The following is a 26,263-nucleotide window of genomic DNA, read 5'->3' on the forward strand; positions in this document are numbered from 1 at the left end:
AATCCGATCAATTGACATGTCTAATTGTAGGTAGGACTTGAAACGAAACACAGATTTCAATCTAGCGATGGCATTCTCCTTTAAACCAAAAAATAAATAACTAAATAAAATTTATTATAATGCAAAATAACACACTGTTCAGCAATCGGAATGAAATAGGATATGCCTTTCTTTTCAATTGGGCAAAGAACAAAAATTTAAATTGGCCTTTGGCAAATCCTGCCGGCGAAGGTGCACGCATTTCTTTTTAACCAAACGAAACGTCAATCAGGCATCTTGGACCCGCGCCTCCGCTTCACATTCCCCGGACAAAGTAGCCAAAAGATGAAAACAGTAGGCATCCTCACGTTCAATGAAAGTAGACAGGGAAGAGAACTGAGAACCACCCCACCCACATATAAGTCCTGGCAAGTTAGCCTAACATTCTCTCACCTTCAAAATTTGACATAAAAAACCATCAATGATGAGAGCTTGAAGAGATTAAAAGCGTGTTGATAAAATAACATCAGCTGGATGATTTAGAATTACCTTTGGTCAAGCATAACTTTTCCTTCTTTTCTTTCCTCTCTTTTTTTTTTATTTTTATTTTAAATATACAGCAAGTCACGTGAATAAGAAAGTGGTTTTAATCATGGAAAATTACCCAAATTTTTACAAATGATTTTTCTTGAGCGTTCACGCTTGCACGCACTCACACACACACACACATATATCTAGTGTACTTCAAATAACAGCTAGGTATGCTGCAATAATCTTCCCCTAGTGCTAATATTATCTCCATTTTGCGTATATATAATTACTAAGACTGTCTCCTCCAAAAAAAAAAAAAATTGAGATTGTTCGAAGGCACTCTCGTAGCAAGGACAAAATCTCCTATTAGAAAAAGGTTATTTCAATAATAACTAGGGATGTAAATTAATCAAGTTATTTGACTCGAACTCGCGAGTAGTTTGATAAAAGGCTCAATTCAAATTTAATATTAACCGAATTCAAGTCGAGTTCGAACTATTTGACAAGGTAATCGAAACTCGAGCACTCGTTGAATCTTATTGAGTAGTGTATTTAAAATATAATTCTTAATTATTTATTGTAAATTTATAAATTTTTGCTAAAAACCTAAACTTGAAAACTCGATTGAGTTTGATTTGATCAAATTCAATCTAGAATAAGGTAAAATAAGTTTGAACTTGAACTTGACATCGACTTTGAAGAACTCAACAAGCTCGAACTTGAGCTCAAATATTTTTACTATCCAAACACGACTCGACTCGATAGCAGCACTAATCACGACATTTATAATTATGCTGCGTCCATCTATCCGAACGATTTGACCCAACCTATCGGGCAGGACTGCCATGTAATAAATCCAGGAGGACTCATTTACAATTATACGTTGCGTCCATCTACCTGTGAAAGTACACTACTCATCCGGCTGCTGGACTGCCATATGTATTGTAGGCTCCAACGACGGTTGATAGTATTTTTCTTGCCTTATAAAAAGGAGCCCAAATCCTTCTTTACATTCTCCACTGCTCGGACAAAGTTCAGAACTATTAGATAATAGTTAACAGTAGCCAACCTTCACTTCAACAATGGCAGCTTTAAGCAGCCTCTTCAAGAGAAAATCCTCAAATCCCTTTAATGGCCTTATCAGAAGTTGCAGGCTGTTCTCCACTGAAACTTTACTTGATAATTGTCCATCTTTCGCCCAGAGATTGAGAGATCTGCCCAAAGATTTTCCAGGGACCAGCATCAGAAAAGAGGCTTCTCAGGTAAAATTCCTTTCTCCTGCCATAAGTTTCTTGGTTCTTTTCTTCTGTTAGCATCCGTTTAACTTTCATTCAGGGGCTTTGCTTCAGCTTTAGTTAGTTGAACAGTTTCAGAACTTTATCTCTTTACTCCATTTCCGGGCAATCAGTAGTGGTGATTAACTCGAATGGATCACAAACTAAAAGCTCAAACAACTCATCATTTACCATGTTCAAAATTTTTTTTCTTCTTTCTTTAATCACATCATTTTTTCTAATCATTTACGTACATGGTTTTCATTGTGCTCTTGGCTTTCTGGACAGCTAAAGTGGTAGTTAGTTCACTACTTCCAAAAAGTACTTACACAGCATCACGTACGCATATTCGAGTTCATGTTTCTTAATTTTCATGTGTGCACCTTGGAAAAATGTTTCAAACCTATTTTTGGGTGGCAGATTGATCGATGTATTATATGCCATCCTCTATTAATTCATGAATCCTTCATTGTGGAAAGGAAAATCACAGATTACTATTAACCAATAGTTTTAAAAATTATATAGGTATTTTAATGCTTATTTTTACACATTTTTATCAAGTAATGCTTAAGATAGTTTTATACGCATCTATCATTAATGGGATCTTTATGGAAATTTTTTTTTTTTTTGGTTTAGTTAATAAAATATAAAAGGTCTGTACTCTGTACTAGATGCCATGTCATTAGTCATTATGGGACATGGGACATAATAATTAAAATAATCTTTTGGTTGTCGGGATTAACATATAATTAGCACATACCCACTTGTGCTAATTTAAAGGTTGTGTTAGTGGATTATATATTTTTTTAATAGCTTAGGTTGGGTCTTTAATAGGGATAGTTTCTCACATAAGGATGGATTTCACAATTAAATTAAGTCCATACTATTATTTGTTTATACCACTGACAGAGACGTTTATGGTTCATGAATGTCATGATTAAATACAAACCAGTGGACATCAAAAAAATCTACAGACTAGTGGTGTTTCACTTTTTATTGCACGCTTCCACAATTTATATTGGAATTTGGAAGGAAGGAAGGGGGAAAAGCTAAAACAGATAGATTATTTCAATTGCGATCGCTTTTTCTTCAATTAAATCAGATACAAGCTTTAATTTTCAGTTATGCATATGTTTTGCGTAATATGGCCTTTTTTTTTATTACCCCACAAAAAAAAAAAAAAAAAAGTTACTACAAAGAGTTTGCTCTTTGATTTTGACTTTCAGGGCACTTCATTCCTTTGCAAGTTCCATACAAGATTTTGGAATGGATCTAACTGTTGTGTGTCAAATTGTCTCTGTCTCAGCTGATTGGGAGAACACCAATTGTTTATCTGAACAGAGTTACAGAAGGCTGTGGTGCTTACATAGCGGCTAAGCAAGAAATGTTTCAGCCAACTGCAAGCATTAAAGACAGGCAACCAGCTAGTTTCTCAATTTCCAGGTTTTCGCCTTTTATGAGTTCATCTTATCAACTGCTGAAATCTGCCTTGCGTTTTTCTTCAGACCAGCATTTGCTATGATCGCCGATGCAGAAAAGAAAGGCTTGATCTCACCTGGAGAGGTTAGATAAAGAAAAATTGTTCACGTATTATTTTCGTTGTAATTGATATATGTGACTCTTTGTGTGGTTCTTTATGGCTTGTCTGTTGATCTTGACATTCAGACAACACTGATTGAGCCCACATCCGGAAATATGGGGATTAGTATGGCATTTATAGCAGCCTTGAAAGGTTACAAGATGGTTTTGACAATGCCCTCTTATACCAGCTTAGAGAGAAGAGTGACTATGAGAACATTTGGAGCTGAGTTAATCCTCACGGACCCAACCAAAGGCATGGGAGGAACAGTTAAGAAAGCTTACCAGCTGTTGGAGAAGACTCCCAATGCTTTTATGCTTCAACAATTTTCTAATCCTGCAAATACCCAGGTTTATTACATATTCATCGCGTACCCTTTTTTTTTTTTTTTTTTGGTTCATTTTTCCTGAATTGCTTGTTTGTTGGTAGAGAATGCTATTTCAATTGCCATGCTTTACCCATCTCTCGACTGAAACAGGTGCATTTTGAGACAACTGGTCCTGAGATATGGGAGGACACGAACGGTAAAGTTGACATATTTGTCATGGGAATTGGAAGTGGAGGTACTGTCTCTGGTGTTGGCCAGTATCTCAAGTCCAAAAATCCTGATGTCAAGGTAAAAACATAGACCTTTCTAAGTACCCTCTGGTTCAAATAAATCCTTAATTCCCAACTATCTGCTTTCGTAGATATACGGAGTCGAGCCTACTGAAAGCAATGTCTTGAATGGCGGCAAACCAGGTAATGGTCCTGTGTATATACTTTTAATCAAATTTACCATTTATTTCTTCTGTTGCCTCAGTCATCCCAGATAAAGTAGTATTATTTTGTCCTCTTGATTGGTTTGCAATGATGCCAGCTGTAAAATTCTAATGCAATCTTCATCTGGCATCTTGGCAACTGAATATGATATCCATACACAATCCAAAGTCAGCTTGTTTGAAACTTTGTATGTAGGTCCTCATCATATCACTGGTAATGGGGTTGGATTCAAACCTGATATCCTTGACATGGATGTAATGGAACAAGTTCTCATGGTGAGCACAGTGCCCTTAAGTCGGTTCATACTATTTCATCTTTCCCTCATTCAGCCAGGATGAGTCTCAAAATTGCTGTTCTATTGTTGCAGGTGTCCAGTGAAGAAGCCGTAATCATGGCTAGAGAGTTGGCATTGAAGGAAGGGCTTATGGTAATATTTCATCTAAACTATTTCTTTTCACCGCGAATCTTAGTTGCCAGGGACATTTTGGTGGCGATACGCATACGTAATCTCATCTCACTTGCGATAAACTTCTGGTTGATGTAGGTTGGGATATCATCAGGGGCGAATACCGTTGCAGCACTACAGCTTGCACAGAAACCAGAAAACAAAGGCAAACTCATTGTGGTATGAAGAAGATCATTAAACTCTGGTCTTAATTTGTTGCCATCATTGTTCTCTCTTTTTTTGACTTAAACCCGAGTTTTATTTTCCTTGTCTATGAATCGTTTGCTTTGTCTGAATTTCAGACCGTACATCCAAGTTTCGGAGAGCGTTACCTGTCATCTGTCCTGTTTGAGGAGCTCAGGAAAGAGGCTGAAAATATGCAACCTGTTCCAGTTGATTAATGTTCCACGTTACAGTCTCTTGTAGCAGATATCCTGCAGATATAGGTTCCAGTCTTCGGGTTTATATTTATGAACCAAAACACAATTACTACACAGTTCTTGCAGCTCATCCATTTGTGAACTTCAAAATCTAGTACTGATACACTAGGAGCCTTTTGAGGTTTTTTTTTTTTTTTTTTTTTGTTTAAAACATTTTCGAAATTTTATTCATGAATTGTAATCATCAAGATATGATGTATTTTTGCTGCATGAATCTGCTTGCAATATTTCGTGGTGTTAAAATATATGAACAATAAAAGTGAAAAGGGTGAGAATGTGCTAATTCGGGCTCTAGTCTCCTCTCTTTTGGGCTTGTCCCATGGTGATTTTTTATTTTTTATTTTTTATTTTTTATTTTTATCAAGTGGCAATTGGCTACTCCCAGTTTACCACCCTGATTTTGCTAATTTTTGACATGAAATCTCCACGTTCGAAGTTGGACAATTTAAAATGGTTGAGAATCAAAATTGCCAAACAAAATGACGTGAGATTACCTTAACATTTATTGAGCAGGCACTTTAACATTTATTGAAAAGCCCTTTATATCTTGCTAGTATCATGAACGAACCTATCTCCTCCATCATCAAATTATACCTAGTTCTCCCTTTTGCTCCACCACCTCCTCCGCCATTATCCACCGGAATGGTGGATTCACGGTGGAGTGCATCTTCTTTTATCGAGAAAGGGTAAGAACGGTTGTATTGATAATTGTTCCCGAAAGATATAACATTTATCAATGACGTGTTATTTATTTATAACTATTTATACAATTTCGTAACAGAGATATAAATATCATGCATAGGATCCATATGAATACTGATCCAATATCATATTGTTATTTTGAAATTGTACACGTATTTAACATTGAGTCACACGACCTATTGAAACGGTAGTACATCGTTGACAATCGTTCTTGGTAGTTTTGAAAATATTTTAGTTTTTGGCCCCATTGAATCATAAAGTAAATCAAGCTATTTTACTTCATCTTTTATTTTACTTGATCCCTACAGATTCAAGGCAATATTCTTTAGGCGATACAAGTCTTGAGACACAGATTGTTTGGAATTAAAAGAGTCATTGAAATAGTGAACTTCGAGATTGTTTGGAATTTAGAAGAGTTATTGAAAGAATGAACTTTCTCAATGTGAGATACGCAGAAACGAGTATTTGGACCCATGCTATAAACGGGTTTACATTTCAAAGCGTAACAATAACAAAAATTTATTTTTTATACTAAATTAAAATCTAAAAAACTTTTAAGAAGTATTTTTTGTATCCAAATTTATGAAAATGAATTATATAGAAAAAAGTATAAAAAATGGTTTAGTAGAATGTGTTAATTATTTTCAACACCGGGTTAATTTTTAACTATAAGTTACATGTTTCGATCCCTCAAAATAAAAAAAGGTATTATGGGATCACAAGAAAAATTTATATAGATTTACCTTAATGAATAATTTCAAGTCACATTTCATTTATATATTATAGGTCAATATCTAATAATATCATGCATAAAATAATTCGATCCGTCAAAAATTTATACAAAGGCAAATCCTACACCTGTGTATTAATAACAGCACCAAATTGGAATTCTTGGAAGCTAGTTATAAGATAAAGACCATTACTGCGTGATTAAAAGCAGTGCATACAGAAGATACAATTTAATTAAGAACGGGACAGCAAATATGACAAGTTCCGACCTTAGCTCAGTTGGCAGAGCGGAGGACTGTAGTTTGATAGCTGTCATCCTTAGGTCGCTGGTTCGAATCCGGCAGGTCGGATGTTTTTGCCATTTTTTCCCTTTTACCATTTTTGCTCTTCCCATCTTGAATAATAGAAAGTTAATCTAATGGCTTAATTTTGCTACTTTAGCATTGCACGTAGAAAGTTTATTAATCCAATGGCTTAATTTTGCTTGTTTTTCCTTCTTCCCTATCTTTTTCCTTTTTCCTTTTTTTCTCCCTATCTTGAATAATAGAAAGTTAATCCAATGGCATAATTTTGATACTTTAGCATTGCACGTAGAAAGTTAATTAATCCAATGGCTTAATTTTGCTACTTCAGCACTGCATGTAGAAAGTTAATACTATGGCTTGATTTTAGTACTTTAGCATTGCATGAAAAACTATAATCTTGTTTTACCTTAGTAGCTATTTTTTTCCCTCCCTACTTCAAATAATAGAAAGTTAATCCTATGGCTTAATTTATGTACTTTAGCTTTGCATGTAATGCCATAATCTGGTTTTACCTTAGTAGCAGTCCCCACGTAACAAGTAATTTGTATTTGATCACGTTTCCAATTTCATTTTTGATAGAATTTGATTGGTTACCACTTACCTTTTTGCAAAGTTTTTTCTTTTTTTGGAAACTAAAGTTGGCCATTGCCATCATGGTCTGCACCTCAACTCTTAGTTGCTTGAGGACCAATGGCATTGCTGCAAGGGAAGTTCCAGTTGCTCCCTGTTGAAATAATTGTCGTTTTGCAAACTTAGAAGATATGGCACAGTTAATTATGTTATCACGTTGACAATGTGATGATTGGAATAAAATCCTTTGCCAACTTATAATACCATAAATGCACACTAATCTTACTTTATTAAGCAAGTTAGTAAATAATGCTCATATCGTTATGGTCTTGATAGTGATATGAACTTATTCAACACAAAAAAGGTATCTTCAAATCAATTTTTTTTATGTAATTTAATTTTAATAGAAGATAAGATAATTAGAAAAACAAAGTGCAATTTTTCGTAGTTGATGAAAACTGTACAAGTGCCTCATGAGCCTATGAGATAATTTGAGTTTCTCTTTGCTACATTCCAAAAGTTTCCTTCATCTTTCTATGGACCAATTTCATAGTAGTTAGTTTAATTTACACATTGGACATGAATTCCACTTTTGCCAAATCTTTAAAACATTTTTCTACCCCTTTTTCTTTTTACTTCTTAACCTCCACTTCTTGTTAAAGCGAGGCGAAAAAGAGAGAGGAACAGTTGAATATATAAGATGAAGAGTTGTAATGGAGTTAGGATGGTAGTTGAGTAGATGGGGGAAGGATCAACTATGATGAAACTTCATTCCAAGGCAATTTATAAACATAATTTACCATTCGTAAGGGAATCAGAGCACAATACAATTCAATTGCTATAGCATCGGAAAAGAAAGAGAAGACAACTTTTTCTTATTCAAAATATAGGTTATTTTTCTCAGAGTCCTTTAAAGAAACTAAATAATCGAAAGTATACAACGATCTAAGGCTGCAAAACGAACCGAGCCACTCTCGAGTCGAAATCGAGCTCAAAATATTAAGATCGTTAGCTTGCGAGCCGGCTTATTAAGATTTAATTTTTTTTATTTTAATAGTAAAATTACATATATATCCTTAATATTTTATTATTTATGAAGAAAATAATATTATTTTATTTATTTTTTTAAAAAATAAAATAATTATTTTTTATTTTTTTCGAGCTTGAGCTTTAAATTGTTAACTCGTCGAGCTCGAGTTCAATAAAATTAAGTCAAGACTCGGCTCGATTAGGCCAAAACTCGACTCAACTCGGCTCGTTTGCAACCCTACAACGATCGTGTACTTGGATTTCATAAATCAATAGAACAAACAATTGAAACTACCAAAGTGATGATGTAATTCCAATTTATTGATTTAAATCCATATTCATTTTTATACAACAAAGAAGCACTTAACCAAATCGAAACAAAATGGCAATACCTTTAATCCTCCCTCTCATAAAAACCAATATTGGTTTGCCTTATGTTGCATATTTATCAAAGCAAATTACTCGGATAGCTACTAAATTTTTCGAATAGTCGAGTTTGGTTACTTAATATTAATGGTATGTTTTACCCCATTGATTTATCAAGAGTGTAAATTTAGGGCTATTTCGTCTGATTTCACTATTAACTCTACCAGATCTAGTTATTAATAGTATGTCTCTTGAATCGTGTAGACCTTTAGGTTTGGTAGAGTTAACAGTGGAATTAGATGAAATGACCTAAAATTTGCACTTTTGATAACTTAGTGGATAAAAACATATTATTAATAGTTGAGTGATCAAATCTTAACTATTCAAGAAGTTTAGTAGCTATCCAGATAATTTGCTATATTTATTACCATAACATGGCATATGGTATTTGTTGGTTAAAAGGTAATGATGAGGTTTGCAAATTATGTGGGCATTTCCGCAAATATTTACTAACTATTTAAGTATTCTAACCACGATTAAAACTAAAGCCCACCCCAAATTCCCAATTGCTACCCCAGCAAAAACTTGTTGATGAAAAGACAAAGAAAAAAAATAAAAAAGAAAACAAAGTAAAGAATTTACGGTGAGAATCCCTGTTACCCATATGTAAAGTAACTAGGATTTGCATGGGAGGGGTGTTTGTTACCCAATGTAAAGTAACTAAGGTTTGCTTAAGAGGGTTTTTTTTTAAAAAAAAAATAAAATTTTAACAGCTTTATCTATAGAAACCCTCTAAAAAATATTTCAAAAATTTAAAATACACACATCAAAAATATCCCAAAACACAAAATTTTTTTTTTGCCTTTCTTCTTCCCCCTCTTTCCTAGCACGTTTGCTAGCATCTCTTCTAGTGCCACCCTCTCTCCTAACCTTTTTTCCTTCATCTCCCTTTCCCCAGCACACCATTCCCCTCTTTCTTTTTTCCCCTACCCCCGTGACCTCTGGTTGAATGGAAGAGGAGAGGAGGAAAAGGGAAAAGAAGAAAAAGAAGAGGGAGTGAGAGAGAGAAGGAAAAAAAGAGGCAATAGCAACTAGCATGGTGGCAGTGAGGGAGAAGGGAGAATAAAAACCAGGTGTGAGAGGAGGAAGAAGAGAGAGGAAAGAAAGAAAAAGAAAAGGAAAAAAAAGAAAGTTTTTTAAGTTTTTCAAACCCTAAATACACAAAAAATTTTCAATAATTTCTACAGTAAGTTGCGATAAAATTTTATACAAACATCCAAATAACATACTTTCTAAATTGACCCTAAAGGCCACATTTTGCATTTAGGGCTCACTCTCACAAGCAATGTCATGTGAAAAATATTTTAGAAAGTGGGAGGGAGAAACAACTAAATAAGTGTGTTAATGGCCAAATCAATAGAAGCTATAGAAGATTGGAACAACAAATGAGAAATTTGTGAAGTTGACAAAAATTGACAAATTAAACTTGTTTAGAAAAGGGTAAATTGCTCAAATACCTAAGAGAATTCAAGTTTTTAGATTTTTCCTAAAACTCTTAACTACATTTACCTCAAATACTGATAAGAGAATTCAAAATTTTCAAAATCGGCTTTCAATTGTGAAGTCGGCAAATTAGACTTGTTTAGAAAAGGGTACCTCAAACACTTATAGGAGAATTCAAAAAATTTTAAAAATTTTCCTTTGAACTTTTTAGTATAGGTTGGGAGTTTGGAATGCAGAGTAGAGATACATAAGCTTGTAGGAGAGAGTTAGGCTCTAAGAATTTAAGGAGAAAATAAAAAGGAAAAAAACAAATGAAAAGAATAATGAAAGCACAAAGAAATACATACAAACAACAAAGAAAATATGACAAACACCAATATGATATATCGAGATAATCATGCATGTTATACCAATTCATAAAATGTCAAAAAAGAAGTAATTACAAAAATAATCCTATCTGTGTATGATGAAGAGTTCAACAGATAAAGTGAGACGAATTTTCGTTAAAGTGGTAATCAAATCATAACTCACCATTTTGTGGCTCGAGCATAAATTACCTTTAGAGAAAGAAACAGAAACTGATTTTTTTTTTTCATGTTAGTGAAGTATCATTAATCAATGAAAGAAATAATTGAAATTACCAAACTCACAGTCTAATTTTAGTTTATCCCCTTATCAATTTAGATCCACATAATTATTCTATTTCCGGTATAAAATATCACAAATCGAAGACATGCATAAGAAAGAAAAATAGTAAATTGATCAAAGTAATCATATTATGTGGAAACAAACAAATGGGTATTATTATTCACTTTATCCACTATACTTTCCCGAATTATGAAAATTTACCAATTACATCGAAATTTTACAAAAGGAGAAAATATAAATAAGAAATATCGATCTCGAATTTGAGTGACCAGCACTTAAACCGAAAAAAAAAAAGAAAAGTAAAATTCAATTTAACCAATTACTCTGACCACGGTTAGAATTGAAACCACCCAATTCCCAAAGTTGTCTGGTCGAGGAAAAGACAAAAGGCAGAAAAAATATTAAGAAAAGGAAAAAGATTTACAGAGAGAGAGAGAGAGAAAAAATATTTATTACCCCTCCCCGCGGCCCCATATATAAATAACCAATATATCAGCTTGGCTTTTTATTCGGGGCTTTCTCTCTACTAGAAAAAACAATTGCGTGTGTAAAAATTTTTCGAGGAGAGAGAGAGAGAGCAGAAAAAGGGGGGAAAAATAAAGGAAAAACGGCTGAGTGGAGTGTGTGTAGTGTGTGCGAGTCAAATCAGTAGATTCCGGCGACGTCGGGGGTGACTTTTCGCCGGCTACAGGATCGATCTGTAACTGGCCCCACAATTCCCGCCTTGAACCAGCCCCACGCCAGACCCTACTCCCAGCTTCACATCTATCTTCTTCATTTCTCAGCAATATTTTGGCTCTATTAAAATTGTAATTTTTTTTTTTTGGTTTTCAAATCTAGAGAGAGAAAAAATTTAAACAGCAAAAAAAGGGGGTGGCGGGTGCTTTATTATAGATACAGGGCATTTGTATCTATATCCCTTGTGGGACAGAGGTACGTCAATTTTTACGTTGAGATCGGACTCGAGAAAAAAGGGAAGGCTGCGCTTAAACGACATCTGATTTTTTTTTTCCTTCTTTTCCTTTTTTATATTTTGTTTGAAAACCTGCGCGCCTGAAATTTTGTTGGAGGGTTTTGGTTGGGCCTTTTGGTTTTCTTGGGCTGAATGAGAAATATTTTTGGGGGGTTTTTAATTTTTAACGGTTGTATGTTAATTTTTTTTGGGGGAAAAAGTTGAGATTTCTGCATGCAATCTGGGTGTGGTGGGGCCCAGCAGGGCAGTGGGCATGGGCGGAGTGCGGCGGTGTCGCCTGCTTCCTCCTCTTCTGGGGTGTCGACGTCTCAGCTGGGACTTGACCAGCAGCAACAGCAGCAGCAGCAGCAAAGGCAGGTTAGGGTTTTACATGCTTAATACTGGATTTTTTTATTTTCACATTTTTCTGTTAGTGATTTTGGGTTTTTGGTTTCTGTAATTAGCACTTTTCAGCTGGTTGGTTTTAGGTGTGAGTTGCAAAATTTGTACTGATGTTGTAATCAAATTTCATATTAGTCATTGATTGGCTTCAGGGATTTGATAGAATAGTGTTGATGTGTTTGACGATATGCTTTCCTCCCCCCTTCCCTATGGTTCCTGTTACAAATATGGTGGATTAGAAACATTGGATCTGAATTCAAGGGGGATAAGCTGTTATAGTCCTCGTTTAGCTAGCTTGGAAGTTATTGGTTGCTGGTAGTTGAGTTTGATCGTTTTTGACTTGGAAGTTTCAGACGCAGTGTTGATAACAGCAATGACCAAGGGTATAAATGAGGCACCTACACTTTTTTGTGTGCATATGTGTTTGCTTATGTTGAATAATGTACAAGTTTGCCTGGTTTCTTTTTTTTGTTTAGAAGACTGATTGTAATTTTCAAGGGGGTCCCAAAGGTATGCTTTTGCAGTATTAGTTCTGTGTCAAAGGTAAGGTTTGCATGAATGTGGGTTTTACTGGGATTTGTTTTGCCTAGCTAGGTAGTGGTGGAGCTTTTACCATCATTGAGTTCCAAACTCTTGGGATTTGACGAGAGGCGCTCTGATATTGTTAACTAACAGTGTTTTTGTTCAATTTAGTGTTGGGTTCTGATGTGCATGTGATGATGTAGCATTTCGTCCATTTGTGTCTTTCCAGGGTGCCTCCTTTAACATCAATGATTGTCTTATTTCAGTGCTCAGTTTGGAGGATTTCCACATTTGATCATGTTTAATGTGAAATAGACCCATTAGGGACAAATTACATGCAGGACAAATTACACACTGGACGAATTAATATTTAAGATGAAATCATGTGGTATCTAGTAAAAAAATTCCAGGAACTAATAGATGTATTGTCTTTAAAGTGATATAGATTCATTGAACGTGAATTACAGACAAGAAAAAATTCTTTTGGATGAAAAAATTACAGGAGAAGTAGTGAAGTCAGCACTTTTTGGATGATCTCTGCTTGGGACTTATTATACAGTTTTGACTGGTCATTTCATCAACTTTGTGGTTATGGTATTCTATTGAACTTTCCTAATTTTATTGGTTTACTGCAGATGGATATTCTTTTTTCTCTTGGCGTTCTTGTTTTCTCAACGTAGGTTTGTGTCTATGAAGTGCAATTTCATTAACTTGGAAAGTGCAAAAATTAATGAAGTGACTATTACAACAGAACTTCTGTTATTGTTATTTGTCTTGTAGCGTCTGAATTTTATTAATTCCTTTTTGAATTTTGATCTCTAGAATTTCTGTCTATCAAATAGCTTCTTCTTTGTATTATAAACTTTGAACTGTGCCTGTTTCTTCTTGAACCATTGGTGGTTAATTGGCTCTTTTGAGAGACATTCATGTATGCATGGTTTTTTGAGACATTTTTTATGCAGTCCTTACAACAGCAGTTCCTTAGAAGACCTGAAGGGAATGACCCCATTTTAGCCTATCAGGCTGGAAGTATCCATGGAGTGATGGGAGGAGGCAACTTTGCTGTGCCTTCAGGCTCCATGCAGTTGCCTCAACAGCCTAGGAAGTTTATGGATCTTGGCCAACAGCAAATCCCTTCCAGTGGCCGAGAGGAGGGTCAAGGTAGGAGTCAGGCCTTTGAGCAACACTTACTGAACCCAGTGCATCATGCTTACTATGCTTTCCAGGCAGCCCAGCAGAAATCACCTCTAGGAATGCAGCCTCAACAGCAAATGAAAATGGGGATGTTCAGCCCTCCTAGCAAGGATCAAGAAATGCGGATGGCAAATATGAAGATGCAGGAGCTCATTTCTGCACAGGCGGCTAATCAGCCTTCGGCATCATCTTCAAAAAAATCAGTCGAGCATGTAACTCGTGGTGGTGAGACTCAAGGGGACCATGCTAAACAGCATCTACCAGATCAAAGGGCTGATTCAGAGTCTCCTAACCAGCCAAAATTACTTGGCCAAGCAGTGCCGGTGAAGCCCATGCCTGCACCACAATCTCAACAAAATTTTCAGAACATGGCAAACAATCCTAATGTTATGGCTGCACAAATGCAGGCCTTGGCCCTTGAGCGTAATATTGACCTTTCAAATCCTGCAAATGCAAATCTGATTGCACAATTTCTCATGCAGTCTCGTATGATTTCACAGCAAAAAGCAAATGAAAGCAATGCTGTCGTACAGGCTTCATCTCTTCATGTGCAAAAACAGCCAGTTAATTCACCAACGGTGGCCAATGAAAGTTCTCCTCGTGGTAACACATCAAGTGATGCATCTGCGCAGTCTGGCTCGGTCAAAGCTAGATACCCTTCTTCATCTGCTTCTCCCAGTTCAGCTCCCAGTGCAGCTGTGGTAGGTAACTCCAGTAATGTCCCATTGCAGCAGTTTTCCCTTCATGGAAGAGACAGCCAGTTACCTCCAAGACAGCCAAATACAATTGCCAATGGAATGCCTCCGATGCCTCCCTCAAACTCACCTTTGAACTTAAAGCAGGGATTGGATAATGCATTACTGGCCAAAGGTGCACAGATCGGGCCAGAAACTTTGCAGATGCAATACGGAAGGCAGCCAAATCGATCTTCTTCACAATCTATGGCTTCATCGAATGATGGGATCCTGGGAAATACCTCTACTTCTCAGGATGGAACAGGAGCCAAGATGCAGCAACAGAACCTAGGGTTTACAAAGCAGCAACTGCATGTTCTCAAAGCACAAATACTTGCTTTCAGGCGCCTTAAGGTTTGTGTATTTTGTAAGCATGCTATGCATTTTATACTTTTCTTGTTAGGCTGCATTAACATGCTTTTGAGGTATCTTTTTCCTGCTTACAGAAAGGAGATGGATCTCTGCCACGAGAATTACTCCAAGCTATTGCACCACCACCACTGGAGATGCAGATGCAGCAGATGCTTCTTCCTGCTGGAGCTCTTAATCCAGAAAGATCTGCTGTTAAAAATGTAGAAGAGCATGAGAGGCAGTTTCAGTTGGGTGACAAGGCTACTCAGCAGGCAACCAATGGTGATGGACGACACAGATTAAAGGATGAAGCTGCAGGAGATGAGAGTGCAACTGCACCTGCAGTTAATGTGCAAAATCTGGCAGTGCCAGTGAAGGAACCTACACCTATGGTCTCTGTTCGGAAAGAGGAGCAGCAAACTACTGGATCTTCTGGTAAATCTGAGCCAGAAGTTGAACGTGCAAATCAGAAATTTCCTATCAGAAATGAATTTGCAGCAGAGAGGGGCAAAGCAGTTACCTCACAGGCAGCTATTCCTGATACAGCACCCGCAAAAAAACCTGTACAAGGAAATGTCACTCAACCTAAAGATGTTGGTTCAACTAGAAAGTATCATGGACCACTGTTTGATTTTCCTGTCTTTACTCGGAAACATGATTCTTTTGGGTCATCGTTGATGATGAACAACAATAATAACCTTACTCTTGCTTATGACATCAAGGATCTTCTTGCTGAGGAAGGCATGGAAATTTTCAGAAAGAAGAGGGAAGAAAATATTAGGAAGATTGGTGATATACTGGCTGTAAATTTGGAGAGGAAAAGAATCAGGCCAGATCTTGTTTTACGTTTGCAAATAGAAGAGAAAAAACTTCAACTGGCGGATGTTCAGGCTCGCTTGAGAGATGAGATTGAGCAACAGCAGCAAGATATAATGGCAATGCCTGAGAGGCCGTATAGGAAGTTTGTTCGGCTTTGTGAGCGCCAACGACAGGAACTTGCTAGGCAAGTTCAGGCCTCACAGAAGGCCTTGAGAGAAAAGCAACTGAAGTCCATTTTTCAGTGGCGTAAGAAACTCCTTGAGGCGCACTGGGCCATTCGTGATGCTCGAACTGCACGTAACAGGGGAGTTGCTAAATATCATGAGAGGATGTTGAGGGAGTTCTCGAAGAGAAAGGATGATGATCGCAATAAAAGGATGGAGGCTTTGAAGAATAACGATGTTGAGAGATACAGGGAGATGTTGCTTGAGCAACAGACTAGTATCCCTGGCGATGCTGCAGAGAGATATGCGGTTCTCTCATCGTTTTTATCTCAGACAGAAGAGTATCTTCACAGACTGGGAGGTAAAATTACTGCTGCAAAAAATCAACAGGAGGTGGAAGAGGCTGCTAATGCTGCTGCAGTTGCTGCTCGAGCTCAGGTAAACCATCTTCTGACTCTTGCAACTTTGCCATCCTCTCATCCCCCCAATCCCCCCCCCAAAAAAAAAAAGAAAAGAAAAGAGAAACAAAGGAAGGAAAGAAAAAAAGAGTAGAAAGGGAAGAAAGACTGAAGAAACAGGTTAAGGGTGAGTTGCTTGTCTTTGGCTTTGTATCTCTATGAGTCCTTTGAAGTGGTACATCATTGGCTTTCAACACTATACTTATTGGCAGAACAGAAGGAGAAGTCCACTTTTGAATATAAGGAAAGTTGTTTGTCAATGTGACTGGAAGAAGGGAAAAAAAGGGAAGTCATTCCTTTAAACGGAGAGAATTAAAGTCAAAGTTGGTAGTCATTTGGATGAGTGAGCAATCACCTTTTCATGCTAATTCCTGCAAATTAGCTGGACATAAAAAGGAGGAAATATTTTCCTCCAAGAAAGTCTTTTGTCAACTTTCTCATGAACCAGATGTTTAAGAAGAAAAAACAACTGATTTTCTTGACTTTATACCATGTTCCCTTCATTGAAACTGTATCAGAAATAAACTGTTGGGAGTGGAGGGACCTATTTGTACATTAACTACCCCTTTTCTGTGATTATCGCTCTATTCATGTCATGTGATATGCTAATTTGGTTGATTTTAGTAATTTTGTCTACCCACTTTTTTCTCACATTGTATGTACTTGGATTGGTTTCTTAGTCGTCACTGACATGTGCTTCTGGATGAAAAGGGTCTCTCTGAAGAAGAAGTAAGATCTGCAGCAGCCTGTGCCAGGGAGGAAGTAATGATCAGGAATCGGTTCTCTGAGATGAATGCCCCGAGGGATAGCTCATCTGTCAACAAGTGAGTTTGTTTTTTATCTGATTAGGTTGTGCATTGGCATTTATGTTGTATGGACAATTGTAGCAGTTTTTGCAGTTTCTGGATATGATTTCAGTGTCGTTACAATTGAAGCCTCTTTTGTACTTCCTGGATATGAATTTAGCAGTACTAATTTGTGTTTGGGCTGCATTGTACTGAATGCATCTGTCATTTGATTCTGATTTCAACTGTAGTTTATCTGCAGATTCTTACTTGCAAATGGCAAGAGATTCTAGTGTTTTTACTTGTTCAATGGTTTTGGAGGGTACTGTGAAATTTTCTTGTACTTCCCAATATAGGTGCATAGTGTGTCATTTTTCGTTCTTTTGCACCAGGTACTATAATCTTGCACATGCTGTGAATGAAAGGGTTATTAGGCAGCCTTCAATGTTGCGAGCTGGAACTCTACGAGACTATCAGCTTGTAAGTTGCAATATCTTCAATATTCATACAGTGCTGACATTCTTCTCAAAAACTGGATGCTCAAGTTGATTATCGTGTTCAATTCTTTAAATAATGCAGGTTGGCTTGCAGTGGATGCTTTCTTTGTACAACAATAAACTTAATGGAATTTTGGCAGATGAGATGGGTCTTGGAAAGACAGTGCAGGTGACTGGCTATTGTATAAATATGTTGGTGGTTCAGAATTTTTTGGTTATAATTTTTTTTTTGGGAGCAAGGAAAAAGAATTTTGCTGATCATTACTTTGTGGCCTTCTGTCATATTTGGTTTATGCTATGGTTCCCTTTATTGTTGAATTTGTATACCAGATAATTGGAGTACTCCTTTTATCTTTTTCTCTTTCGATTTTTCGCCTGTAGGTTATGTCATTAATTGCCTATCTCATGGAGTTCAAAGGAAATTATGGCCCACACCTTATTGTAGTTCCGAATGCTGTTCTCGTTAACTGGAAGGTTGGCTTTCTTTTAATTACCCTTACATCCTTGTTTGGAGTTGTAAAGTTTTTTATTTATCTAATTTAGCTTGTATTTTAGAGTGAACTTCACAATTGGCTTCCAAATGTGAGCTGTATTTATTATGTTGGTGGAAAGGACCAACGATCAAAATTGTTTTCTCAAGTAAGTCAGGCTGTTGAGTTTGCATCTTTTATATTCTTGCTTCCATCATTCACATTTATCAGTTCCCTGAACTTCGTGATATTTCATTCAGGAGGTTTCTGCAATGAAATTTAATGTGCTTGTGACTACCTATGAGTTTATTATGTATGATCGCTCAAAACTTTCTAAAGTGGATTGGAAGTATATCATAATTGACGAAGCACAACGAATGAAGGACAGGGAGTCAGTTCTAGCTCGTGATCTTGATAGGTATCGCTGCCAAAGACGCTTGCTTCTGACAGGGACACCTTTGCAGGTTGGTTAAGGCTATTAATTGTTTATATTGTCATTTTTGTGGAACAAGAATCTCATTGTAGTTGTTCTTCTTTAATTCTTAAAGGAGTAAGATTTTTAACTTATAAATGATTGTTTTCAGCTGTCTTATGGTCCTCAATATTATTAGTTTTCTTCCAGCGGGGCTGGCAGGTGGAAGGCTAAGTATGAATCCAAAGGAATAAAAAAGTACCTGTGATGAACTCATTCATTCTTCAGTGTGCCTGTTGCTCAAATGATTTAAATACCTTTTTGCTTTTGATTTTAGAAAAAGCTACTTTATGTTCTCAAGTACTTAAAATATGCTTTTAGCATTTTTGGAGGCAAAATAGCTGAAGATCAAAAGCAACAGAACAGACGCTTCTGATTTTCTGATCTGCTTCTAATAATCAGAAACAATTGAGAACTTGCCCAATATGTTTGCTTTTCATTTTATTTTTTCCTGGTAAATTTGTGATATTACTCAAAAACCCGTTTTTTAAAGATTTTATGAGTAAAAGCTTAGTTGAATGTTTGTGCAATAGCATGGTATATAACATGTTTTAGAGATTACTAGCCAAGTTAGTGGTTTTCTTATTTAATATAAGGATCATTTCTACAAAAAGAAAGGTTAAGAAGCAGGTTGTTATGAACTATTTTTAGAGTTACCTATTGACTAAACCATGATGCACTTTTATTTGTTTCTTTGTCTTGGGGTCCTTATAATCTAATCAGGCTCCATGAAGACTAATTATTTCTGGAACAGTACTCTGTATGGTGACTGTCCAATTACATAAAATTGCAATCTTAGGGTGAAAACACAATGGTAAATGTTTTCTAATGCCACTTTTAATTTAAGTCATTAATTGCTCAGGCTGGCATGCATATCTGGTTAATATATCAACTGATTTTGCCATATGGATGCATAAATAACGAAACATGCAGATTTGTATACTTCGCACATCCTTTGCACATTTCATGTGTGGGATGTCACTATTTAGTGCAACTTTGGCTTCTCCTCCTATATCTGTAAGATGCTAAGAAAGAATCTCAGAAGGAAATGAGGAAGGCAAAGCCAAAGAAAAACAATGAGACGTAGCATAGAACAAAGAAAAAGTCATAACAGATTTGGATGATGCTTCTTACTTTATTTTTTACTCTCCTTTTACTCTTTTAGAGTTACATGAAATATAATTGATTTTTATCTTCTTTCTTGCAGAATGATCTTAAAGAGCTATGGTCGCTTTTGAATCTGCTACTTCCAGAAGTGTTTGATAATCGTAAAGCATTTCATGATTGGTTCTCTCAACCTTTCCAGAAAGAAGGTCCTGCACATAATGCGGACGATGACTGGCTCGAGACCGAAAAGAAAGTCATCATCATCCATAGACTTCATCAAATTCTGGAGCCTTTCATGCTTAGACGGCGTGTTGAAGATGTAGAAGGCTCACTTCCTCCCAAGGTACATTTCTGAATTTTCATAATTTAAACTTTACTGTATGGATTATTTGTCATTTCAATGCCATTGCAGGTTTCCATTATTTTGAGATGTAGAATGTCAGCTATTCAAAGTGCCATATATGACTGGATCAAATCCACTGGTACTCTTCGAGTTGATCCTGAAGATGAGAAGCGCAGGGCTCAGAAAAATCCAATTTACCAGCCCAAAACATACAAGACTTTAAACAACAGATGTATGGAACTCCGCAAAGCTTGCAATCATCCATTGCTTAATTACCCCTATTTTAATGATTTCTCTAGAGATTTTCTTGTAAGATCATGTGGGAAATTATGGATTCTCGATAGGATTTTAATAAAGCTTCAGAGGAGTGGGCATCGGGTATTGCTGTTTAGTACTATGACGAAACTCTTAGATATACTTGAGGAGTATCTTCAGTGGCGAAGACTTGTCTACAGACGCATAGATGGAACAACCAGCTTAGAAGACAGAGAATCTGCTATTGTGGACTTTAATAGCCCCAATACTGATTGTTTTATCTTTTTGCTTAGCATACGTGCTGCTGGGCGCGGTCTGAACCTTCAGTCTGCTGACACAGTCATCATTTATGATCCTGATCCAAACCCAAAGAATGAGGAACAGGCAGTTGCTAGAGCCCATCGCATTGGGCAGACAAGAGAAGTAAAAGTTCTTTACATGGAAGCAGTGGTTGATAAGATATCAAGCCATCAGAAAGAGGATGAACTTCGGAGTGGTGGCACAGTGGATTCTGATGATGATCTGGTTGGCAAGGACCGGTATATGGGGTCAATTGAAAGCCTCATACGGAATAACATTCAGCAGTACAAGATCGACATGGCAGATGAAGTTATAAATGCTGGCCGGTTCGATCAAAGGACTACACATGAAGAGAGACGTATGACATTGGAGACGTTGTTACATGATGAAGAACGATATCAGGAGACAGTCCATGATGTTCCATCACTTCAGGAGGTGAACAGGATGATTGCTAGGAGTGAAGAGGAGGTGGAGCTTTTTGATCAGATGGATGAAGATCTGGAATGGACAGAGGAGATGACAAGGTACGATCAGGTTCCAAAGTGGCTTCGTGCAAATACTAAGGAAGTGAATGCTACGATTGCTAATTTGTCCAAAAAACCATCAAAAAGCACCTTATTTGGTGGAAGTATTGGTGGGGAAGCTAGTGACATGGCTTCTGAAGGTGAGAAAAAACGTGGGCGACCTAAGGCAAAGAAGCTTCCTATATACACAGAACTGGATGATGACAATGGAGATTTTTCTGAAGCTAGCTCCGAGGAGAGGAATGAAGATTCTGTACGTGAAGAGGAGGGAGAAATTGGGGAATTTGAAGATGATGAATTTAGTGGTGCTGTTGGGGCACCTCCAAGTAATAAAGACCAATCAGAAGAAGATATTATTCCTTCGACTGGTGGATATGCATACCCTCGAGCTTCAAATAGCAATAAGGATATGCAGATGCTCGAAGAAGCGGGCTCATCAGGTTCATCCATGGATGGTCAAAGATTGACGCAACTCGTGTCACCTTCTGTGTCTTCTCAGAAGTTTGGTTCACTTTCAGCTTTAGATGCCAGACCGGGTTCTCACTCAAAGAAGCTTGTATGTTGCCTTTTATTTTATTTTATTTTATTTTGGTCAGGGCTATATTAGTCACATTATGGAAGCATCTGAGATGATTTATCTTTTGTTTTCCAGCCTGATGATCTAGAAGAAGGAGAAATTGCTGTGTCTGGAGACTCTCATATGGATGTCCAGCAATCTGGTAGTTGGAACCAGGATCGTGATGAGGGTGAAGAGGAACAGGTATTGCAACCTAAAATAAAAAGGAAACGCAGTATACGCCTTAGGCCGCGCCTTGTTGCAGACAGGGTCGATGAGAAGCCATCTCTTCGTCGTGGAGATTCTATTCAAATACAATATCAGGTGGATCAAAAACTTGAGTCTCAATTCAAGAATGACCGTGGACGCAAATTGCTTGGAGACTCTGCCATGTTGAAGCAGGAGCAAACTGATTCATCTATGAAGAATAGACGGAACATGAACCCCCGGAAATTACCTAATACACCTAAGATGCCTGGTCTGCTGAAATCTGGAAGGTTTGCTCATTCAGATGACACTGTTCATCACTTGAGGGAAAACTTGGATGGTAAGGGCTTAAATGCTAGTGGGACATCAACTGGTGGTTCAAAGATGACTGAGATCATTCAAAAAAAGGTCTGTAATAGATCTACTCTTTTACTTAGTACATACACTTTTGACTTTGAGATGCTATATTTGCCTGCTCTTGATTTTCTTCTTGTTGTATGTGTTTAGCTAACTAATGGTTGGTAGAATTCTAATGAGGTTTAAGATGCTACTTCTGTGATATTAGTTTTCACATTGAAATTTAAAGCGCCACCTTTTTATTATTAGTTTCGATATCCTCAATAATCACTTAGCATTGTGCTAATGATAAGTTTTAGATCAGTAATTCCAAGTGCTGTATGTCATTATTGGTAGAACCCTCTCTATGGTAAGTTGAATGCGAGGACTGTAAATTTGTAGCCTCGATGAATCATATTAATGTACACATTGGTGTCTTGCACCTATAATATCTGAGAACTTCACAATAGAGTTTATGGCAGACAATATTTGAGTTATCTATTGCAATGAGAAGTTGTGTCCCTTCAGTTGATAGCGATTTTGTCTCTGTGATTGATTCAGACACAGAATATCTGTGAAGAGGTCTAGGTTGGGGCTCAAAATACTGGTTTCATTTTGCATATTTTAATGCTTTTGAGGGTTAGAGATGCTTTGATATGATCTTATCATTCTTGCCTTTTTAAGTTTAGTTTTAACTGATTAGGTACCATGGGGTTTATTTCAGATTTAGCCATCCTTCTTGTGTATATATGTAATTTTTAGGGTTGCACTTATTCTTGGAACATAAGGTGTAGGTTTGGACACATTAAATTTGAGGTATACCAGTGATGATGTTTAGTAGTATGGTTTATAATTGCTGCTGAACTTTATCCTTAGTTGCACTTTACCTCCCTCAACTCAATAAGAGGCATTTTGCCCCCCTTATTTTATATTTTAGAACAAAAGTGCCCATTCCATATTCATTATTATTTTATTTCTCTTTCTCCTCTTTTGACCTTTTTCTTTATATTTTTTTATTTTGTTCCCTTTTCTCATGTGATGAACTATTTCTTTATCTTGCTATTATTATACATATATTAATTTTAATCTTCTTAAACTTATTTTTATTTATTTCTATCTTTTTTGTACTTTTTGTTATTCGAAGTAATAATTATTATAAAGTCTATACTATAATAAAGTATATATTATCTATGCTCTTAAATTATTTCATATATTACTTAAAGCAATACGTCTAGAGTTTAGAATAAATTAATTTTTAATAACAACAGTAGCAAATTCAAATCTTAATAACATAGCGGTTAATCAACTATAAATAAAAAAAGTAAACAAAAATGTTAGTTACTTAATTTTTTAGGATATACTTCTTAAACATTAAGTAATTTAAAATTTTAATTTGCTAATATCTTTTTAAATTGTTAAATTACTAGTAATATACACTTTTTCATTTTGATAGACATATATTAATTTTTATGCTATACACTTTGTCTTGAATTTTCTGATAGTGTAAATAAATGAAAAACAATGAAATTATGAGTAAAAGATAATTACAATATTATAATAAATGTACAAATTAGTAATACTAATGGGAGAGTGAAACAAAATAGTGACATAAGAGAAGGTGAAAAAAAAAGAAAATAGTAAAAGAAGAAAAAATGTGAAAACAAAACGAAGTAGTGGGAAAGGAAAAGTAAGGGAATAAATGAACAAAAAACCAACAAAATAAATAAGGGTACTTTTGTCTTAAAATATCAAATAGAGGGGCAAAGTGCAACTAAGGGTAAAGTTCTGGGGGGTTTAGTGCATTTAGCCCTTTCTTTAACTGGCATTGTCTTTGGGTCTACATGGATTTTGATCCTTGCTGTTTTACTTTTTAGCTTTGATCCTGTACGTGTTATGCTATGTTCAAATAGTATTCCTAGTGGCAGTCCTAAGTAGTTTCACGAGGAAGATAAAATGTATTAACCACTTTTCATTTGAAAATAACTTTCTGGATTTTTATTTCTAGTTTTTACCTCACCACATTTTTATTCTTTATTTATGTGTCTGGAGTTTTCCTTGTTTGCAGTGCAAGAATGTGATTAGCAGGCTCCGAAAGAGAATAGACCGGGAAGGTGCTCAGATCATTCCATTGCTAACTGATCTGTGGAAAAGAATTGAAAGCTCTGGTTGCACGAGTGGAGCTGAGGATAATCTCTTTGATTTACCGGAGATTGATATGCGTCTTGACAACCAAGAGTACAGGGGAGTGATGGAATTTGTTTCAGACGTGCAGCTTATGTTAAGAAGTGCCGTGCAATATTATGGTTATTCATATGAGGTATGTCTACATATTTCTTCCTACAATTTGTGGTTATGGTATGCGTGTTAGTAACTTCTTTCTTGCTAGGTTTTGCTTATACTGCATAATCTTGAAAATTATTTTCAGTTTATTGCCACCTGGTACAATTTGAAGTCATTCTCAAATTTCTGATGATATCATGATATACTTTTTTTTTTCTGGAAGGAAAAACAGGAGGATTATAAACAATTTGGTCTTTAATTTGATGCATTCCTACAATTTAGACACCTAGATATATAAAGCATTGTTTTTGTCCTCAGCCTCCCACACCCTACCCTTCCTTGCCTGGCCTTGCATGTGTGTGCATTTGTTCCAGCTACCTGTATTGTATGCTACTGTTAATCACGTAACTAAGTGATTGGTGAAAACATCATGGAACAGGTGAGATCTGAAGCGAGGAAAGTCCATGATCTTTTCTTCGACATCTTGAAGATAGTGTTTCCAGAGAATGATTTCCGAGAAGCCAAAAACTCTCTCTCTTTCACGAGTGCAGCCTCAGGCTCTACACATGGTTCATCTTCAAAACAAGTGCTTACTGGTCAAAACAGGCGGCAAAAAGCAACGAGTAGTGCAGAACCTGAGCCTAGTCGTCCTCAGAAGCCTCAGCCTCGTGGACCAATACATGAAGACACAAAAACGAGGGGCCATGTGTCACAGAAGGAGGCAAGGCTTGGAAGTAGCAGCAGCCGGGATCTTGGCCAACAAGATGATTCACGCCCATTCGCTCATCCAGGGGAGCTTGTTATATGCAAAAAGAAGAGAAAGGACAGGGAAAAGTTGGGATTCAAGGCGGGAAACGGTTCAGCTGGTCCTGTGTCACCTACTGGCGTCAGTCGTGGCATTAGAAGCCCTGCACAAGCTTCGATAGCCAAAGATGTGAAGCAGGTTACCCAACAGCAAGGGTGGAATAGCCAGTCTCCTCAGCAGGTGCACAGCAGTGGTGGGAATGTTGGCTGGGCCAATCCTGTCAAAAGGATGCGAACAGATGCTGGAAAGAGACGCCCAAGCCTTAATTGAGTGCGTGTATATTTTAACAAAAGAATTTGTTTTGCTAATTAGTCGAGGTGCTGGGTACAATCCGGCCCTTGTGAGTTGTAATACCTGTTAATATAGGAATTCGTGGGGATTTTCCCAGTGTATGATATTTGCTCTTCCGCAAGTCTCCTGCGTCTCTGTGTAGTAGTGTATTTTGAAAGGTATATTAACACTGCTTCAGCTGGGTAGGAGCTTTAAGGGGGAAAATGAGAAGATATTCTAAGGTGTCTGGAAACCTTAACCAGTGTAGTGGAAGAAAATGGTTTTTTTCGGAAAACTATTTATCATTCCAACATGGAAGCGTGATCAAGATGGCAAAATCAAACCAGTAAGATTCTACTTTCGAGATAATTCTTTTGGGATGAGCATGTAAATTCTTATTGACTCGACTTAATCAAAAAAGGTATTTTAATTAGCCGATTTCTAAGCAAGCATACGTAAGGCAAGCCCATAGTGTAAAAAATGGCCCTTCTTTCTATCCGTGATCTGTATTTTGTTTCCTCTTTTCTTATGCCTGCCGAGTATAATCCCAGAACCATCACATTTTGAGTATTCTTCTCATTCATCTGACTGGTTCAAG

General features: G+C 36.7%; 2 protein-coding genes and 1 non-coding gene across 4 annotated transcripts; all 3 read left to right on the forward strand.

Annotated features, from left to right (window-relative positions):
• Positions 1 to 1,518: 1,518 nt before the first annotated feature.
• LOC113760839 (bifunctional L-3-cyanoalanine synthase/cysteine synthase 1, mitochondrial) lies at positions 1,519 to 5,304 on the forward strand. Its single transcript, XM_027303574.1, has 10 exons — positions 1,519 to 1,772; positions 3,091 to 3,200; positions 3,290 to 3,347; positions 3,450 to 3,713; positions 3,842 to 3,979; positions 4,053 to 4,104; positions 4,321 to 4,400; positions 4,493 to 4,552; positions 4,670 to 4,750; positions 4,873 to 5,304. The coding sequence occupies exons 1-10, from the start codon at positions 1,593 to 1,595 to the stop codon at positions 4,969 to 4,971; spliced, it is 1,122 nt and encodes a 373-aa protein (XP_027159375.1). The 5' UTR covers positions 1,519 to 1,592; the 3' UTR covers positions 4,972 to 5,304.
• A 1,401-nt stretch (positions 5,305 to 6,705) lies between these two features.
• TRNAY-GUA lies at positions 6,706 to 6,791 on the forward strand. The gene is given in 2 exon segments: positions 6,706 to 6,742; positions 6,756 to 6,791. It is a non-coding gene; the product is annotated as a tRNA-Tyr (tRNA).
• A 4,625-nt stretch (positions 6,792 to 11,416) lies between these two features.
• LOC113760586 (ATP-dependent helicase BRM) lies at positions 11,417 to 25,960 on the forward strand. Of its 2 annotated transcripts, XM_027303225.1 has the most exons (14): positions 11,417 to 12,192; positions 13,701 to 15,020; positions 15,113 to 16,438; positions 17,170 to 17,282; positions 17,636 to 17,723; positions 17,823 to 17,909; positions 18,122 to 18,214; positions 18,296 to 18,379; positions 18,471 to 18,674; positions 19,890 to 20,132; positions 20,202 to 21,767; positions 21,864 to 22,382; positions 24,376 to 24,627; positions 25,030 to 25,960. In XM_027303225.1, the coding sequence occupies exons 1-14, from the start codon at positions 12,049 to 12,051 to the stop codon at positions 25,663 to 25,665; spliced, it is 6,675 nt and encodes a 2,224-aa protein (XP_027159026.1). In that variant the 5' UTR covers positions 11,417 to 12,048; the 3' UTR covers positions 25,666 to 25,960. The 2 variants fall into 2 exon arrangements, with proteins under 2 accessions (XP_027159026.1, XP_027159027.1); XM_027303226.1 differs by lacking the exon at positions 25,030 to 25,960 and having other exon boundaries at positions 21,864 to 22,381; positions 24,374 to 24,493.
• The last annotated feature ends 303 nt before the right edge of the window (positions 25,961 to 26,263 follow it).

The sequence above is a fragment of the Coffea eugenioides genome, chromosome 2, assembly GCF_003713205.1.
Source record: "Coffea eugenioides isolate CCC68of chromosome 2, Ceug_1.0, whole genome shotgun sequence".
Taxonomy (NCBI): Eukaryota; Viridiplantae; Streptophyta; class Magnoliopsida; order Gentianales; family Rubiaceae; genus Coffea; species Coffea eugenioides.

Excerpts from the sequence above, each read along its gene's own strand:
- LOC113760839 (XM_027303574.1), top strand. The coding sequence starts at position 1,593 with ATGGCAGCTTTAAGCAGCCTCTTCAAGAGAAAATCCTCAAATCCCTTT. Across the intron at positions 3,980-4,052 it reads CCAAAAATCCTGATGTCAAG|ATATACGGAGTCGAGCCTAC; the intron begins GTAAAAACATAG and ends CTGCTTTCGTAG. Across the intron at positions 4,553-4,669 it reads CATTGAAGGAAGGGCTTATG|GTTGGGATATCATCAGGGGC; the intron begins GTAATATTTCAT and ends TGGTTGATGTAG.
- LOC113760586 (XM_027303225.1), top strand. The coding sequence starts at position 12,049 with ATGCAATCTGGGTGTGGTGGGGCCCAGCAGGGCAGTGGGCATGGGCGG. Across the intron at positions 17,910-18,121 it reads GTCTTGGAAAGACAGTGCAG|GTTATGTCATTAATTGCCTA; the intron begins GTGACTGGCTAT and ends TTTCGCCTGTAG. Across the intron at positions 18,380-18,470 it reads GATCAAAATTGTTTTCTCAA|GAGGTTTCTGCAATGAAATT; the intron begins GTAAGTCAGGCT and ends TATTTCATTCAG.